The sequence below is a fragment of the Plecotus auritus genome, assembly GCF_963455305.1.
Source record: "Plecotus auritus genome assembly, chromosome: 7".
In the NCBI taxonomy this organism is placed as follows: Eukaryota; Metazoa; Chordata; class Mammalia; order Chiroptera; family Vespertilionidae; genus Plecotus; species Plecotus auritus.
The window spans coordinates 64504118-64523518 of NC_137774.1; the positions used below are offsets into that span (position 1 = coordinate 64504118).

At 53.5% G+C, this 19401-nt stretch overlaps 1 protein-coding gene across 1 annotated transcript in view; it reads left to right on the forward strand.

The window, feature by feature from the left end:
* Window positions 1-1647: 1647 nt before the first annotated feature.
* The window catches only part of HS3ST4 (heparan sulfate-glucosamine 3-sulfotransferase 4), a gene marked incomplete at its 5' end in the record, with an annotated part of 351402 nt that continues 333648 nt past the window's right edge, over window positions 1648-19401 (forward strand). Inside the window, one exon of the mRNA XM_080680163.1 lies at window positions 1648-2378. Within this exon, the coding sequence (XP_080536289.1) occupies window positions 1648-2378 (731 nt within the window). The remainder of the gene's footprint in view (window positions 2379-19401) is intronic.

The following is a 19401-nucleotide window of genomic DNA, read 5'->3' on the forward strand; positions in this document are numbered from 1 at the left end:
TCCCAGGAACAGCACAGCAATGCAGCTGTGTGAGCTTGAAAAAGCACCCCTGATTCCCCTGGTGATTTACAGGACACCAGCCCCTGCGTGCAGAGCCCCCAGTGCACCATAAAGATGCATTACGAGGGAATAATCTTTATCTGAACTGGAGCTGCGGTGAAGGAGACTCTGTCCAGCTGAGAGCAGCAGTGAGCTTTTGTTCGCTCGGGAAAAGTCCCCGTTCTTTATCTTATTTGATTAACATTTCTTTTTCCTCTTTGACACTAGGTATCTAGTTAATATTTAGACATTATATACATTTTCTTTCAACTGTTGTATCTATTATGTGATCAAACAAACCACATCAGACCTGCCAGGCACCCAGCTGTGGCTAGCGGGGGGGGGGGGGGGGGGGGGGATACCTGGGACTCATAGGGCCAGGTCCTGGGAGGGACAGCGCCGGGTGGGGGTTGGGGGGTGGGATCCAGGGCCAGCCCTGTCCCCAGGAAGCAGAGTCGCCCAACTTGTTTGTTTATTAGGTGTATAGATGAACGACGGTCTCAGTCTATTTCAGTCCAGGGAAATCTGAATTCCTTTAGTGGCAATGTTCCCAAGGGACGCTGGCGTGACTGTGATTAAAGAGGGGACAGCCTCACCTTTCGCAGAAAGCAGTCACCAGGTGGCAGGACAGAGGCAAAGGTTTGGGGCAGGAAAACCTGGGGGTTTGTGTCAAAGCTCCACCCACTAGGAGCTCCAAGCTAAGATGGGGAGGCTGGAAAGATGGAAATTGGGATGGGGAAGCTGCTATGGAGAAGAAATCGCTCCTGGGCCCAAGACAGGAGGATATCCAGGGAGAGAAGGGCTGGTCAGGGGCCGGCAGAGTTTGCCTGGAGTCCCAGGGCAAAGGGAAGCTGAGCTCCCTAGCCCCTGGCCCCCTGCTTCCTGGTGCCTGGCACCGGCGGCGCGTGGCAGGCGGCGGGAGGCGGGCGGCAGGCTTTACGTCCCGAAAGTACTGGGAGAGGATGGAGAACGCGGCGTCCCAGGCTCCCAGGGAAAGGGAAGCCACGGGGTTGGGCGGGGAACACCTCCAGGGTGTGTGCGTTCAGGCGAGGGGGGCACAGGATCTCCGCTTCCCCGGCGCCCCGGCCCTGCGCTCGCCTCCGCTCCCGCGCCCCCTCCGCAGGCGCGCGCGAGGCGCACACCCCCTCCCTCGGCGGCGCGGGGCGCGCGCCCGGCCTCCGCCTCCCCTCGCGCTGCTCGCTCTCCCGGCAGAAAGTTAGCAGCGGGAAGGAACTCGGGGCCGCAACAGCGCGCGGCGGCGGCGGCGGCGGCAGAGGCTGGAGCAGGAGCCGCGGCCGAGCCTGGAAACGGAGGCGCTGCGGGCGGAGCAGGTGCAGCCGGGCCCGCGCGCCCCCCTCGGTCCCCTTGCCAGAGGCTGAGGGGGGGTTCCGGGGGGCCGCCCGGACTCCGCGGGCAGAGCCGGGAAGAGGGCCATGCGGCCGGGCTTGCCCCGGGCGCAGCGGGACAGCGGCCAGGGCCGGGGGCGCAGCGGCGTCGCTTCATGCAGCCGGGGCGGCTGGGCAGTGGCGGCGGCGGCGGCGGGGGCGGCGGCTGAAACCATGTCCGGGCAGCGCTGGGGGCCGCCGCCGCCGCGAGCCGGGAGCCGCGATGGCCCCGTGGCCCGTACCTCCTCCGCCGCCGCCCCCGCCTCCACCTCTCGCCGCGCCGCCGCCGCCCGGCGCCTCGGCTAAGGGGCCGCCGGCGCGCAAGCTGCTGTTTATGTGCACCTTGTCCCTGTCCGTCACCTACCTGTGCTACAACCTCCTGGGCGGCTCGGGATCCCTGCAGTTCCCCCTGGCGCTGCAGGAGCCGCCGGGCGCCGCCGCCGAGCCCCCACCGAGCCCGCCGCCGCCCTCTCTGCCGCCTCCCCCCGTGCGCCTCGGCGCCCCCTCGCAGCCGCCCGCGCCGCCGCCGGACAACGCGAGCCGCTTGGAGCTGACCGAGCCTCCCGGGCAGCCCGCCGCCCCCGGGGCCGACGGCTGGGGGCTGGCGAGCGGCGGCGGCGGCGCCCGGGACGCCTGGCTCCGGACCCCGCCGGACCCAAGCGAGATGACCGCGGTGCAGAGCGCGCTGCTGGAGAGGGACGCACAGGAGTCCAGCACCACCGACGAGGAGCTCGCAGGCCGGAGGGCGGCCAACGGGAGCAGCGAGCGGGGCGGCGCCGCCAGCACCCCAGACTACGGGGAGAAGAAACTGCCCCAGGCGCTGATCATCGGGGTCAAGAAAGGGGGAACCCGCGCGCTACTGGAGGCGATCCGCGTGCACCCGGACGTGCGGGCGGTGGGCGTAGAGCCGCACTTCTTCGACAGGAACTACGAGAAGGGCTTGGAGTGGTACAGGTAGGACCCGGGCTCGGCGGTTGGGAGACTCCGAGGGAAGTCCTGGCGCCGTCCTGAGGGCCCTGCGCCCCGCGGCGGCTCTGGAACCCTGGCGGGGCGCCCGGGGCGCGGCGGGGAGGGCTGGGGCAGGCTAGGACGAGGGAGGAGGTGGCGGCGGGCTCTGCCTCCTGAGCTGCTCGTCCAGCCAACTGCTTTCTGAATCTGCGCAGCTCCGTGCCTGGGAATTCCCAGCCCTGGTGCCCCCAGCATTCCTTCCGCAGGCTCTTGGGGAGCTCTGCGCTCCTGTTGGGGACGCTGAGGACCGAGTCAGGGCAGCTATGTTGACTAAAGGGCTTTGAGATCCCCGGGAATCTCTCAGAATCGCCCTCGAACGCATTTGCGTGGCTGAAATCCAACTTTAAGTATTTTCAGGTTAGAGCAAAATGAACAGGGAACAGTTAAAAAGATGGTGCTGGCGAGTTTGGGCTTTCTAGTAAAGACCTAGGATGTCCCCCATCTCCAGAACTTTCTATCCCCTTGGCCGAATGAACACTGGGTTGCGGTTGCCTCTGTAACACCGCTGACCAGGTGACCGAGGTGCCCTGGGTGTTGATGCCTGCACCCAAGCCCTTCCCAGGATTGTGGACGTTCATCCCCCTCCTGTTCCCCCCTCTGCCAGCGGGAGGGCGGGGGGTGGGGGAGAAGGGGAGGGAGAGGAGAGGAGGGAGAGGAGAGGAGGAGGCTAGAAAGTTGAGTGCAGGTAAAATAAATGAATGCCCAGCTTTCTTGCCAGCCATAACATTTAAAGCAGCACTGGCGCGGATGCCCACACGCAAGCCTCCTTTGCTGTTCTCTTTCCCTCTTTCCTCCTGTTTTCTCTCTCTTCGAAAACGGATCTGGATGGCTGGCCCCATCTCTGTTGCATCTCTGTAATTAATTGCAATTGTCAAACGGAAACACAGGCTGTGTCAGCTAAAGTGATGTTATCATCTTAACAGAGCCAGTAGGTAAAATCAGGATTGTTTCCTAACAAGTTGTTTTCCTGTTGAAGGGACGGCATTCTCAGTTTAAATTACAGCCTGGGAAAGTTTTAGAAATAACTTCAGAAATATATAATAAATGTGTGATTGATCCCCCCCGCCCCCGCCTATTTTTAAAATATGCTTTGTACTTTGAAAGCTGGAGAGGCATACACTTAGGCATAAACATTTCAGCACATTAAAGGAAATAGCAAATGTGTCTGTTAATGTCCTGCCTGTTTCAAAAGAGAGAACTAATTGCAACATTTTAGGAGGCTTCAAACAGCCCCTTCCTATCAAAACATAAAACAGCAAATGCCCAATTTAACTGGAAAATCAGTACCTTGAACATCACAGGCCATGACTTCCAGGTTGCAGTTATCATTAAAGAGGTGTTGGGATGACGAATGCAACCCTAGAGGAGGGGCGTGCTGTCTGGGGAGGGTTCGGTTAACTGACGGTTGCAGGGAGGTTCTAGCTTCTTCTGTGAGGCAGCTTTGGTCTCATGAGGGTAGCTGGCTCCACCCCCCCCCCCTTTGCCACACACACACACACACACACACACACACACACACACACACATACTACTTCTGATTTTAAAGCTGTGTATCTTGTGAGAAGTGTCAAATGCCCTCTCGGGAGAGGGTGGCCTAAGGATCAGATCTTTCCGAAATGTGTGTGGGTAGCTTTGCAGCAGCTGGAAACAGGAGGGGGATCTGATGAGATGCCTTAAAGGTGGTGCGGGGTGTGTGGTGGGATGCAAGTCAGGAAGCCCGCGGGAGGGGCTGCTGGACAATTTTCTGACTGAGGGGATGGAAGATGCCTGGTTTTCCGATGTTCTTTTACACCGAGGCTGGAAAAGAAGGCACATACACTGCCTCGCTGTGGGAACCTGGCTGTGGTATTTGGGGCTCCCCTTTCAGCTGCTACACTGCAGAGATGTGGCTGTAAGTGGAGGACCACATGATGTCTGTGTCCTCAGTCCCACCCTAGGCTGTCCGGGTGGTGGGTCCCTGTATTGCTAAGGTGTGACCGGAAGTGCTGGAGAAGAGTCTGTCAAACACGGAGGGAATCTTAGCTGAGCGGACTCCCAGAACCCGTTGCACCCACAGAAGCAAAGTGTGCCCGACGACTTGCATGTCTCTCTAGCCTTACCAGGGCCAGTGGTGCTCTGAGGGCCCCAGGATTTTCCTGAGCTCTATCCCAGGCTCCCGCCTCTGTGCGTGGAAGAAGCGGGTAGGGCATCCTCTCCAGCTTTTAGAGAGGAGGGCATGGCACTGATTCAGACCAGGACAGACACCTCGCTCTCAGGTCCCTCGTGTGGCTCCACCTTTGCAGTGGGGCCTCTGTACCGAAGGGTTCCACTTGCCCTGGAGTGGCAAAACCCACCGGAACCTTCCTCTTGTGCCACCTGATGACACAGCCCCAGGTGAATTCAAGGTCCCCGCCCCCCCCCCCCCCCCCCCCAATGCATTTCTTTTTCTTTTCAGTGTGCCTCCCATGGCCCACCAATTCTGCAAATGTTTCTGGTGTTTGTTTCCTGTGAGGGGGGCAGAAGCAGCGGCTGCTCCCAGCAGGGCTGGCCTGGGCCTTCCGGGGCAGCCCAGCAGCCAGCAGCTACACCTTCTCCGAGCCACTCCAGTGGTGTCTAAAACCAGGTTTTGCTTCCTCCCCTGCTGTTGATCTAATGTGATTTAAAAACACATTTGGGATTAGAACATGTGCCTCAGATTTCCAGGCCCCGATAGCCTCCTGGATTAGGGCGTGTTACAGCTGCAGCAGAGCGGGCTCCCTTCCTGGACAGCAAGGCCAGCGATCAGTAAGGGTGTGGGGCAGGTTACACCTCCATGCCCGCCCCCAAATAAAAGGCAGAGTCCCAGTCCCTCACCTGCTCTGATAGGAGCTGTGAGCTGTCTGGGCAGGGCCTTGAAGTGCTGTAAGGGCGGGGCCCTGTGGCGGGGCTGCCACAGCAGAACTCATCAAAGTGAGGAGGCCAGGAGCGCGGCCTCCCCGCGGTTTAGACTGTGCAGCCACAGTGGCCACACAGCCTTTTGGAAACCACTCAGCCCAGGGCAATGGGAAGTGACCTTCCAGGATTTCAGGCTGTTCTCACTGCCAGCAGTTGATGCATGGCCCACTGGCCGGGGAACGCCACTCGGGGGAGGGTTGCTGTAGTCCCGCCAGCTTCCTGAGGACAGTGGTGACAGGTCATTCCCACATGGCATCTGGAGAGAGAAGGAAGGAGGACCGGCACTGGCACTTGCTGAGCGCTGTGATTGTGGTGGTTGGCCCTGTAGAGGCCTATGATCACATTTGAGTGTCATGATGAGGCTGTGAGTGTAATTGAGACGTTCCTGGTTCACAGGTGGCTCCGAGGGCAAACATCTTGCTCAGGGTTTCTGGGAGGGTCCCCGTGAGCTGCCCGCGCAGTGAGCGGGCAGCGTCTGCCCCACCGCAGAGCTTCCTCTGCCCCGCGTGGCCACACAGAAAGCACTGGAAGACCGTCTTCATTCTTGTGTTCCACAACTTTTATCATCAGTATTTTCCGTGTTCTAGTGCTGTTTCCGGTCCTGGGGATAAAGTGGGCCACAGGAGAGCGGAAGCAAGCCCCGTTCTTTGTGGAACTGGCATTTCACAGGGGGTGGGGGAGATGGCAAACCCGCAAGTCTGTCTTTGTGCCTCTATCAGTGTGGCTGCTAGGAAATATAAAGGTACACTGGCGACTCACATTTTATACCCGCTGGACAGGGCTCCCGCACATCAGTACTTTTACACTTCCAACACCAGTCACTTGGGGATGTTGTTAACATGCAGGCTCTGATTCAGCACGGCTGGGAGGGGTGGGTGATGCTGATACCGCAGGTCCCAGGGCCTCACTGTAATTGGTGCGCACACACCTGTGACTTTAAATCAGACGACCAGGGAGCTGTCTGTGGAAATGATGTGAATGAAGTGAAGAGCTGGGTGGAGAGGTTTTTAAGTAGAGGGGGCAGCAAGTGCAAAGGCCCTGGGGTGGAGACGAGCCTCAAGGATTTCCAAAGTGTCCTTTATTATTCCCAAAGCACGGCCTTTGAGGCTGGACAAGCCTGTGTTCAATTCCTGGCGTCGTCACGGTTCAGTTGGATGGTCTGGGTTGGATAACAGCTTCAGTTTACCTGAGAGTAATTCCTTCCTTGCAGGATTGTTGGGAGGAATAAATGAAATGACACAAGTGAGTATATTTTCTAAGCAAAAAATGGGTTCTAGAGCAGAAATCCAAATAGGCACAAACTGGGTTTTTCCATTTCTCAATCTTGTTGGTCTCATCTGCTTTACCTTCTATCTCGGCTGTGAGAATGTTCGCGGAAATGTTTCCTTACCCGGATGTTTTGGGAAAAGTCTAATAATGACTGGCTTTGCAATCTGTATCAGCTTAACCTTTTAAACCAGGGGTCGCCGAGGGCCGTGGGGAGCCTGTAAATGAGGGAAATGAACCAGGTGGGGAGAAACGGGGTGATGTATTCTGTAAAGGGGTGCCCATTGCTTGCTTCCAGCTACTCTTTTCCATCCTCAGAGGTGGTGTCAGGGTTACCCGGTCTCCCATTTGGGAAGAAAAAGTGGAAATTAGGTTTTAATGTGAAATCTCCTGGTTTTGATTGTTGGCAACAGAATGAAATTTCTTAAAAGTGCTGTGTGGGCCAACACTGTGAAGCACGCAGAACCCATCTGCGGGCTGGATACAGCCAGCTGCTACCCGTTCCCAACCTCTGCTTCCAGCCCATGTCAGAGAGTGGCTGGCATGCCCAGCCCCGTGGCCTTGCCAGGACCACTGCTTCCACGGGCTGCTTCAGTGTCCGTTCCCCTCCCCTGTCCCAGGTCTTCACCAGCGTGGGGCAGAGGCGCTGGCCACAACGCAAGAGGGGCTAGATGGAAACAGGGACATCGAGGCAGAACAGGGCCATTCACAAACACATTTCCCGCTTCTTCCCAGTGAACGTTTTCTGGAAGGTGGGAGAATTCTCATGTGCTCACTCACGAATCATGCGTGCCCGCCTGGACCTGATCCATGCGGATAAGTTGCGCTTATAAATAGAGTCTGGTCAGAGTTAGAAAAGTTGGGTTCTAGGCTGTGTTCTGCCATGTACCAGTTCTTCTGGATGTCAGGTTACTTAAATCAACCAATCTCTCTCTCTCTCTCTCTCTCTCTCTCTCTCTCTCTCTCTTTCACTCTCGCTCTCATCTTTGTTTCTTAGATGATGAGACTAGAATCGTCTCCATAGGGCCTGTCCATTCGTTCAGTCACTGAAATATTTTGGTTTTAGAACACATTTCTATATTGCTCAGAGGAACAAAAAGGTAGAGTAGAAGCAACATTGTTTGCAGCATGATTTTGTATCTTTGAGCCAGAATCCACTCATCCTCATTTCGTGGCACTGGACAAGTTACTTAATGTCACCAAGCCTCGATTTCTTCATCTGCATAATGGGCTTCATGTTACTTCCAAGGGATTATGTGAGAATGAAATAAAATGGTATCCATAGTACCCACCGAGTTTGTGACAGCCAATTCCCCTCTTCCCTTCTTTCCTCTCTCTCCCAGTTTTTCTTTTTCCGTTGCTTTTCTCTTTATTTCCTTCCTTTTATTTTATCAGTCCTGAAGGTCCCAAAGAGAAAGCTGTAATGCATTTTTTCATTTCAATGTAGTCTTTTATTTCCAGATTATGTCTGAATGAGGGATTTCAAACCCTGAAGCAGCTCTTAAGTAGCTCTCCAGAGAATAATCAAAGCCGATTCCAGAATTTGGTCTCTTGTAACTTGAGCAGAAGGAGGAAAGGAGTCAGACGGGCTGTCCAGCACGGGTGAGCTGTGGGCGGGGCAGGCCCGGCCGCATGCGGGCATTTTCCGGAGCCTGCAGTAGGAATCCGTGCTGCCTGGGACAGGGCGGCTTGCCCTCACCGTCTGTGGAGCTGAAGCAGCTGAGAACACAGGGCTGGTCTGGAAGGCCCCGGGAACTCCTGTGACATGTGGCTGCTCCCACTGTCCCCTGCCGTCAGAGCACAATTCACTGTTAGTCTTACTTCCAGTCAGGTCAGGAGAGAGGCCTGGGGATGGGGTGAAGGGCCGATTGCTTGGCCGCATGTCAGAAAGTTTCCAGGGCTTCGGTTTCACATGATGGATGGCGATGCTGGCTCCGGACCTGCCGGACCACCGCCAGTTACGCAATCTCTCGACTCTGCTGGTTTCTGTGGTTTGACAAGCGCCTCTTTAACTGTCTTGGGAATTTCACTCTGAAATGGTAACTTGCTGAGTGAACCTCTCAGCCCATTTTGCCATTAATTAAAACCAGGCTGTTGATTTTTTTTTTTTTTTTAACACTTACCAGTTAGGATGACCTTCTTTTAAAATTTCTTTCGACCTTTACTTAGAGATATAAACATCTGTTTACAGGGAAACAAGGCAATACATGAAGGTTGTCAATGCTAGAGCTTGAACTTAAACTATGATAAACAAGAAAGATAACTTATTGGCTTATGTAATTAGGAAGACTTAGGGGGTAATTGGCATCAGGAAAAGCTGAATCCAGGGGCTCCAGTGGCATCCCCAGGTCTCCCCCTTCCCGTTCTCTGCCATGTTGGCCCCTGCCTTGCTTCATTCTCAGATAGGCTGTCTCACCACATTTTAGACAAGATGGTCAGCAGCAAGCATGAGTATGTTTATCAGTTGTTTGGGAAATGGTTTTCCTTAAGAGCTTCTGTAAGAAACTGCAGACGCCAGTGGCCCTGCTGATCATGTGCCCCTCCCCACAGCAGTCCTTGTGCAGCGTCCAGTCAGGCTGGCGAGGTGACTACCCCTCGGTTTGTGGGGGCGGGGGGAGCCGAGAAGCAGGGTGAGTCCCATTGGAACCATAAGGAATAGTTTCCCTGCAGAGAATGTGCTGTTCAGGGGTTCTATTGCTAGAAGTAGGGGCCAGTAAACCACATGCCCATTAAACATACAAACCCACGCTGGGCCAGGCACAGGGTCCCTCTTAGTATTTTAAGCCAGGAAGAGGAGCAAAGAGTTAATTTGGGAGGCTCAGTGCCTTATTTCAGCCATTCATTCATTTATTGTGCATATATTGATAGTTAACTACTTGCTGGGTCAGATGGGCGTCAGTCATGGCCAGTGATCTGAAAGAGCTCCTGGAGCAGAGAAATGGACAAGCACCTGACTCCATTTCATAAAAGTCCTGACAAAGTGGGATCCACTCCAGGAATGGAAGGATGGTTTAATCTTAGAAAAATGTAATAATTTGACTTATTCTTAACATGAGTAAATGAGAACATCCTTGGATTTGTTCTATGGATGCTAAAAAGACATCTAATCAAATTAAATATCTGTTCCTGACTTGTAGTACAACCTGTGATAAAATAGGGTCCTTCCCAAACCCAGCATCATGTTTGGTGGTGTAACACTAGACACACCCCCACAGCTCCAGACCAAGACCCAAAGCCCATGGTCATCACTGTTATTTACCATTGCTCAGGAATTAATAAATGATGCAATTAGATATGGAAAACAATAAGAAAGTGGGAGGTAGAATCATCACCATTTGCCAGTAAGTTACTCTCTTTTTCAAAAACTTAAGTAAACAATGACGCTATTAGGAACAATATTAGGATTTATTAAGGCAAGGAAATTAATATGCAAATCTACAATTTTCCTATATGCCTACACCAGCAATTTTGAAAATATAATGAAAGACAATATTCTATTTATAGAATCAACCCAAGAGACAAAATAACTAGGAATAAATTTAGCAAAAATTGCAAGGGACTTGTAACAACAAAATTTCAATACTTTACTAAGGGGCAATAAAAAGAGACAAGTAGCCCTAGCTGGTTTGGCTCAGTGGATAGAGGGTCGGGCTGCGGACTGAAGGGTCCCAGGTTCAATTCCTGTCAAGGGCACATGCCTGGGTTTCAGGCTTGAACCCCAGTGGGGGGCATGCAGGAAGCAGCCAATCGATGATTCTCATCATTGATGTTTCTATCTCTCTCTCCTTCTCCCTTCTTCTCTGAAATCAATAAAAATATATATTTTTTTAAAAAAGAGACAGGTAAATGGAGAGAGACCTCTTTCTCTAGGACAGTATTTCTTTCTTTCCACCTGCCTGTCATCCCCTCTCCCCTGCCCTTTCTACTGGAGTTCTTTGCTGCTAGATTGCGATCAGTCCATTGTGTCTAAGAATGGTCTGAAAATATTGTTTCTGTGCACATGGCCCAATTGTTTGACTTCATTCATAGGATCCCCTTACTTTCTACATTTTATTTGACTGAAGAGAGGATGGTAAGACAACTGATACCGTTCTAATTCAAAAACAGTGTTATAAATACTTGGTGGGGGGTGTTGACTGATTTATATCCTAGATTTAGGGATGGTAGGACTGTGCCCAGGTGTGGATTAACAGTTGAGTTGGTGTAAATTTAGATGCGCTCTTGTTGTTACAAAACAAACAAACAAACAAACAAACAAACCAGGGACAAGTGATGGTTATTTTTAATGCACCAGAAAGATGACGATTTGGATCTGAATGAATAACAGTATCAGCTGTGGCAACAGTATCGGGCTGGCAGCAGTAGGAGCAGTAGCAACAGTAGCAATGGTAGCACAGTAGTGGTGGCGGCAGTAGCTGTGGTGGTGACTGTGGTGGCAGCAATAGCAGCGGTAACCATAGTGGTGGCAGCAGTAGCTGCAGAAGCAGTAGCAGTGGTGGCGACTGTCGCGGTGGCAGCAGTGACAGTGGTAACAGTGGCTGCAGGAACCGTAGCAGCGCTGGTAACGGCAGTGACAACAGTAGCAGCGGTAGACACATATTGTAACTTGCGTGTGCCAGGCTCTGTTCCAAATGGTGGAGGCATCCAGTCTTCACAAGCACTTGGTGAGACAGGTACTGTTTTGCCCACCTTTTACAGAGGAGGAAATTATGGCACAAGGAGGTCCGAATGTGGAGTTGGGATTCAAACCCAGGGGTCTGGCCCCAAACTTACGGCAGGTCCTTTATTTGTGACGGGCTCTGTCCCTCGGGCGGGGTCTTCCAGCCTCACGGGTGGGAAGCTTCAGGCTGGCCTTGGCTTTCCCTCTGCAGCTTTGAGTCCCTGCATCAGACTGAGGCGCAGGCCCACCACCCAAGTTCCCTGAGGGCTCTTGTCCCAACACAGAAGTGGCTTCCTTTCTGCCCTTTGACCAAGTTCATTCCCACATAAGGGGCTTTTTATTCCCTGTGTTCCCCTCCTGGGACACTCTGCCCCACCCCTCAGCTGAAGGTCTCCTCACCTCTCCTTCAAGTGGCGGCTCAGATCGGAGCTCAGAAGACCTTCCCAGCCCCTCATGTGCTTGTCCGTGTGGCGTTTCCTTCAGAGCGTGTGCTGCTCTCCATCCTTGGCTCCTCTCGCCCTCACTAGAAGCAAACTGCGTGGGACCTGGGGTCTTGTCCATCGTCTTTGTTGCCAGTGCCCAGAACAGTATTTGGCACACAGTAGGCATTCAGTAATGGTTAACTAATCACTAATTATGAATGCATGCATGCATGCATGAATGAATGAATGAATGAATGAATGAAAGGAGTGCATTGTGTGTGCTAAATTGTCTTCCAAAACCTTCTGAAAAGAAATAACACCTCTTTTGGTAACTCTGGCTGAGAATTGTTCTGATGTCTTTCTCATACTATTTTTGCAAGATTATTTTGGGTGTAAGAAAGAGAAACCCACTCAGACAAGCTGTGGGTTAGATCGTCTCCCCAAAAGTTTCCTTCAGCACACGGCATTGTCCCAGTTATTTCGCACAGAGGCCTGGCACGGCCCATACTCCTTATCCCATTTTAACAGATAGAGAGAACGCCATCTCAGAGGGCGAGCGGCAGTCCCCAGGTCACCTACGGGCTGTCACAAGCCAGGTGTCTTCTCACTGCAACACGTGGCTTTTGGTTTCTGGCCTTTGTTGCTGTCACTGCCCAAGTTTTAGGAGAGCCTGGGTCATTCCTGATGGGCTGTTAGGCTCCAAGAGCAGTTGGGATTATATTTCTCTAAATGCATGATTAAAATTGCGTAATTGCCATTTAATAATCAAACCATCCCACGGAGGCCCTCTGCTTGATTTGCGACTCCCTGAGGCATAGGCACACCTTTCCCTGTGCCTCGGGGGAAAGCCTTCCGTGGGGGTTAGAGGTCTGAGTTCTCAGGAGCTGAGGAAAGAAACATTCCAGTCAAACTCCCTGAGCGCGTCTATCATAGGGCACTGGGACTGTTTGGGGCTTTGTGGTGTTTTGAAAAATAAAGCTGAGCCTGGAACCAGGAATGAAGGGTTGGAGTCTGAGTCCCGGGTCTACTTTGCTTTGTGTGCATAGGTGAGTATGTAGCCTGCCAGCCCTGTTTCCTCATCTCCACGGTGGGAAAACAGCCTCCCGTCCCTGCACAGGGACCACAGGTTAGGATAACGGGATGTGATGCGCTGGCATCTGCTTTGCCTACCCCGGTTATGTGTTACTAATCACTGCATGTTGGCGCGAATCCCCCTGGTAATTGGTTTTTGGAATGCTGCACTCCAGGGATGCCTGAGATACAGGACAAGCACTCTTATCATAAAGTCAGATTAAGAAGTTTAATTTACAGGAACATCATAGGCCGTGGGCATCATACCCTGTGAGGCCGACTGCATCAGGATGCCAGCATTCCGGAGCACCCCGTCTGTGTACTCCTCTACTTGACACCGGGCCGCTGCTGCACCCGCTTTTACACTGAAACACGTGGATGCTCCAGGCACATTTGCTTTTAGGATTGCCCTGTAGTTGATGAGCTTTGGAGGGGACCAGAGACTCTCTCATTCGCCTGCCACCCCTTCTCACGTGCTCCCAGTCAGTGCTGCCCAGGTCGGCATATTCATGGCCCGTCTCTGGCTGCCTGGCTGCCTACTTTCTAAAGGACGGGAGGCAGGGTGATTGCCCCCAGATAACCCGTCCTGATCTCCAGAACCTCTGACCTTGCTCCATTATGTGGCAACGGGGATTAAGGCTGCAGATGGAATTAGATTGCTAACAGCTGACCTGGAGACAGGGATTATCCTGGATCATCTCATGGGCCCCTATAATCACGGGGTCCTTTTTAATGGAAGAGGGAGGCCGGGGAGCTGGAACCAGAGGGATGGCGGCAGGAGAGGGCTCCGCCCGCTGGCCTGGCTTTGAAGATGGAGAAAGGGGCCAGGAGCCAAGGAATCCAGGCAGCTCTGGAAGCTGGAAAAGGAAAGGAAAGGATTCTTCCTCGGAGCCTCCAAAAGGCAGCCCTGTGGACCTGCCCTCGCCTGTGGGCCTCTGGGCTTGGCTGAGAGCATCTCGCAGGGGCAGCCCCTCTCCCCGCCCTCCCTAGCAGGCCCCCTGCTTTGTTCTTCCCTGGCTGCTTCTCTCTTCCCAGAGAAGAGCACCTCCCGGGCGCTTTCGGTCTCCTGCCAAATGGCACATGCATGTAAATGCCCACTATGTGCCGGTGGTCACCATGCTGGTTGGGGTTAAAACCAAACTTCTGCGGCCAAGAAACCCAACATACAGTGGCCTCAGTAAGATCCATGGTTTCTCTCCTGTGTGACAACAGCCGCATTCACAGCCGAGCACTGCGTGGAGGTGGCTGGGCGGGAGCACCCCGAGCTGGAGCACCCCGAGTGCTGCGTGGAGGCTGCTGGGCGGGAGCACCCCGAGTGCTGTGTGGAGGCTGCTGGGTGGGAGCACCCCGAGCTGAAGCACCCCGAGTGCTGTGTGGAGGTGGCTGAGTGGGAGCACCCCGAGCGCTGTGTGGAGGCTGCTGGGCAGGAGCACCCCGAGTGCTGTGTGGAGGTGGATGAGTGGGAGCACCCAGAGCTGGAGCACCCCGAGTGCTGTGTGGAGGCTGCTGGGCAGGAGCACCCCAAATGTTGCGTGGAGGTGGGTGGGCGGGAGCACCCCGAGTGCTGTGTGGAGGTGGCTGAGTGGGAGCACCCCGAGCTGGAGCACCCCGAGTGCTGTGTGGAGGCTGCTGGGCAGGAGCACCCCGAGCTGGAGCACCCCGAGTGCTGTGTGGAGGCGGCCGGCTGGGAGCACCCCAGCGCTGCCTGGAGGCGATTGGTTGCCTCCCACAGTTGCCTTGGTCGGGGCATAAGGGATCGAACCTGCAACTGAAGTGCGTGCCCTTGACTGGGAATCGAACCCACAACCCTTCAGTGTGTGAGTCGGCGCTCTAACCACTGAGAAAACTGGCTAAGGCTCACATTCCTACTTTAAAATTTCCAGTGGCTTTTTGTCCACCTGCAAAAACAATTTTGTCTTGACCGTGGTCTACAAGGCCCTACAGGACCTGACTCTGCCCACCTCTTCACCACACTCATGTGCCTTCTTCTCTTTGCTCCTCTGCTGGAGCCCTGCCTCCTGCTGCATCCGGGAAGCCAAGCATGGCCCGCCTCAGGGCCTTTGCACTGCGGCTCCCTCCACCTGTGCTGCTGTTTCCTTAGACAACTGCCCAGCTGGATCCTCCCCTCCATTCAAGCCTCTGCTCGACCGTGTCCCCTCCACATGGCCTTTTCTTGCACCACCTGCACGGAGCGTGGTCACTCCTAGTGGTGGGAGCTGCATTCGTTGGAAATGGCTGCAGGGTTGCCATTAATATTTGCCTGCATTCATTGTTGCTGCAACTTCACCCAAATTAAGAACCAGGTGTCTTCATTTCCTGGTTCTTAATTCTCCCATTCTGGGGGGAAGATCTGGTGCCACCAAATGACCTTGACATTGCGGAGATCAATTTAAAATATGTTTATGGCTCAGCTACCCCTGTTATTTAAGGACATGGCCATGAGGTGTGGTTATGGGACATGTGCTGAGCCCAAAGAAGGTGCGTCCCGAGATGTAGACGTGAGTGGCTCCTGGCTTCTTCTGGCAGTGACCCTGCATGTGCCCTGTATGGCACGAGGCTCTGTGAAAGGGATGCTCCCAGTGAGCAATGAACTGGCTTCAGAACAGATGTGTCCAGCACGTTCAAAGCAAACAAACAAATTCAGATACAGCTGGGTACCGTTTTTCCGTACCTTCTTCTTAGCCAATATTTTCCCTTGTGATTGGATACAGAGAATATTGCCAGGTGGTATTTTCTTTCCTTCTTAGCATGCCTATGACTATCTGGATGTGGACAAACATGAACATACCATGTTACCATAAATATATACTAAGACATTTAATATTAGGAAATGTTACTACAATAGACATGCCAGATAATAAACAGGTGCACTGCTCACTTCACACCTGGAAATTGCCTGGCATTGTCCACCAGCAAACCCGGGACCTCGCCAGAGCCACTGATCTCCCAGCGAGTCTGTACTAACTGGTTCTCATCCACTTAGGAATTGCTATGTGGAGAGTCCCTCCTTCAACTTTACCTTCAACTCTGGCTGTGGTGCTCCTAGATTTTCTTGGGATTGTGCTTCTCCTCCTCCTCCTCCTCCTTCTCCTCCTCCTCCTCCTTCTAAAAGAAATTGGATGTTCTTTTTTTATTTCAGAGAGGAAGGGAGAGGGAGAGAGAGATAGAAACATCAATGATGAGAGAGAATCATTGATCGGCAGCATCCTGCGTGCCCCCTACTGGGGATTGAGCCTGCAACCCTGGTGTGTGCCCTTGGCCGGAATTGAACCTGGGACCCTTCAGTCCGCAGGCCGATGCTCTATCCACTGAGCCAAAGCAGCTACAGTGGGGTTGTACTTCTAATCAGTCTCTTTACCTGTCATTCACCAGGAGGAAGAAATGGCCTAAAGGCAATATATTAGAGCACATTTGAAGAAAAATTCTCCTGTTGGTTAGAAACTTGCTTCAGGTATGGAATTCTGTTGGTCAGGATTCTTCTGGTTAAAACACAAAAACGTGAGGTAAAATTTGAACCAAACATGAGCCAAAAAGGAATTGAATGGCTTAGGTGTCTGAGAAGTCCGGGGTGGGGTGGCCTAAATAGGGCTCAAACAGTCACCAGGCCTCTTGTTTTGGGCGTCTGCTGCCTCTGAGGCAGTTGGCTACCTTCTTCAGCCCTGTCCCCTGTGCTTGTCAGTGGGTGCCAGCCGCTCTCTTGCCCCAAATGCAGTAGGGAAAGTGGGCCGGCCGCCTTTTCCCAGATGCCTCTGCTGCCGTGTCCTCGAGCTCACTGTTTCCTTTGGGCTCAGGCACGTGCACATCCGGCCTCCAGGCCTGTTGCCAGAGCCCCCGGGAGCCGGTGGGGTCAGTTCCCCACGGGCGCAGAGGAGAGAACGCGGGCATCTTCCCAAAGCAAAATCAGGACGTGGTTATCAGAGAAGGGAAGCGGATGCTGGTGCCAAAACAACAGATGTCTGTTTCGAGACTCGTCTGTTCAGATGTGATCTTTCACCAAAGAACAACCAAAGGGAACACACACACGATGCTCCCGCTGGCTTGTGGGGCGATGGAGGATCTGGGCTGATCTGTGGCTTCCGCCAAGGAGGGCGCCCAGGCGGCCCGGCTCGGGATTGCCTCTGCTCACTGCCCAGCATCTGTGTGTCCCTGCAGCAGGAGGGAAGGAGGGCGGGGAAGGAGAGAGGGAGGGACCGCAGGAAGGACACATCCCTGTGCACCTAAGATGTGTTAAGTACTGACAAAGCATTCTTAAGAACCTGCCCTCAGTTCACTGATTATTTATTTTAATTTTTATATAGTTTTTATTGTTGATAGTATTACAGATGTCTCCCGTTCCTCCCCCTCACCCCCCAGTCCCCTAGGTCTTTACCACCGTATACTCCGTGTCCAGGGGCTGTGCCTGTAGGTATGTAAGCTCTTTGGTTTATCTCGAATTTTCTGTTTCTATCACTTCCTGAGCAACCCCTGGCAGCTGCCTGCGAGTATTTGAAGGGATTGCATCTCTTCCTGGAGAGAGTTCTTCGGCCAGCGAGTGGAATGGCTTATCACGGTGTCTCTCTGCGCAGACCTGCTCCGCGGAGAGAGGGCAAAGTGGTTTGCCTTTCAGTCTGGGTCTAACAGCCAGGCAGCCCAGGATTTCTCATTCTCTGTCATTTTACCTCTTTACTTTGTGGAAGGCCTGCGAGAGAGACTTACTGGTTATGTGACTTAATATTTTATGCTTTTGGAAGACATTTTATGGGAAGAAATCCACATTTGGGAAAAAAAATTTTTTTTGGTCAGATCTAATGTCCTGAGATACAGTAGGTACGCTGTGTGTTGTCTGGGGGGATTCTCATTGGTGCGTGTGTGTGTGTGCACACGCATGTGCGCATGTGTGCAAATTACATCGTGAAGGTCCCTCAGCAGGGATTCCTTGGGGACTTGCAAGATTTGGGCTTCTAAAACCCCAGGGTCACTATTAGGTCCAGGCCATTTTTCATGTGACCTTTGACCTTCTGGAGGCTCCAGCTCCAGCCATCCCTGGCATTGTCCCCTTTGCTGTGGGGTCCTGACCCTGAGCTCTGCAGAGTGGGACTCTATTTCTCATTCCCCACAAAGAACACCGCAGGCCGTTCCCTCGAGGGCTGGCCTGGAGGAGTGGGAGGAGGCAGGAATCGCGCAAACATGCTTCTTGCTGGTCACGGGTCTCCTTAGGCCCGTGTGAGCGCTTGTTTTCAGAGTTTTCTTCTGGATTTCTCTTGACTTTTTTAAGATTCTCAAGACTTCTTCAAAAGTCTCTCTTATTTCAGAAAAGGCAAACTTTTAATAACCAGGAGATTATGCAGGAAGTTACCTTTCATGGTTTCTACTTCCCAGCATTTGTGCGTGTGCACATTACGAATTCTCAATGACAGTGGCTAACTTCCTTCGAGTGCTTATGTGATTAAAAGGAACCCCAGTGCGTTCCTGGCCCTCCTTGGTCTCACTCAGCCCTCACTCAATAGTCCCCTATGGAGTTAGGGTACTGTACGCTCGTGGAAACTGAGGCATAGGGAGCTGAAGATGGCACCCCAAGACCCACAGGTCGTTACTGATGTGACCAGGCTTCGAATACAGGCGTGTAGGTGCACTGCTGTGGCCACGACCTTGTGCTGCTTCTCTGAGAGAGAAGATGCTGAGGTCTTGCCACCCACGGGGACCCAGAGTTCAGCTGTCGCTTGTGCCGCCTGCAGACGGAGACAGCCTTGCGATGTCTGTGGCGGAGTTCACGTCTGCGTCTGAGAACAGCTTCGTTGCTGCAGGTTCGGGCTGTTTGGGAAATGAACCCGCCTGTCTGAATGCTGTGAAAGGTGTGGATAGTGTCCGCCTGCTGGGGTTGGGTGAAGGTCTTGGCACTTCAGGGAACTCAGAGAGCCTGTTATTTCCCAAACCCTGCTGAGAGACCCAGCGGCCCAGCCACTCCCTCTCCCTGTGGCAGCTGAGCTGAGAGTGGCTCTGGGCTGTGCATTTTATTTTATTTTATTTTATTTTATTTTAATAGATTTCAGAGAGGAAGGGAGAGGGAGAGAGAGAGAAGCATCAATGATGAGATAGAATCATTGATCAGCTGCCTCCTGCACACCCACGCTGGGGATCAAGCCTGCAACCCAGGCCTGTGCCCTGACTGAGAATCGAACCGTGACCTCCTGATGCATAGGTTGATGCTCAACCACTGAGCCACGCTGGCTGGGCGTGGGCTGTGTGCTTTATAGAGGAGCCTAGGCGACTTCAGGGCATGTGCTGTGCAGGACGGGGAGCAGCTCTCTGACCCCCTCGGCTGTGGGATGCCGCAGGGAGGACTGGGCGCAGACAGTGTTTGCTCTGTCTCGGCCACACTCTTGTCCAGCCATGGGCAAACTACGGCCCGCGGGCCGGATCCGGCCTGTTCGGCTGTTCTATCCGGCCCGCGGAGCCGAAAGAGCGGAGGGTTCTCTTGCTCTCCCCTCCGCTCCTTTACTTTGAATTTATAGTAGTTCACACAAACACTCCATCCATGCTTTTGTTCCGGCCCTCCGGTCCCGTTTAAGAACCCATTGTGGCCCTCGAGTCAGAAAGTTTGCCCACCCCTGCCTTGTCCCTCATGAGGAAGCCCCCTTCCCCACCCTGAGGTTGGCAG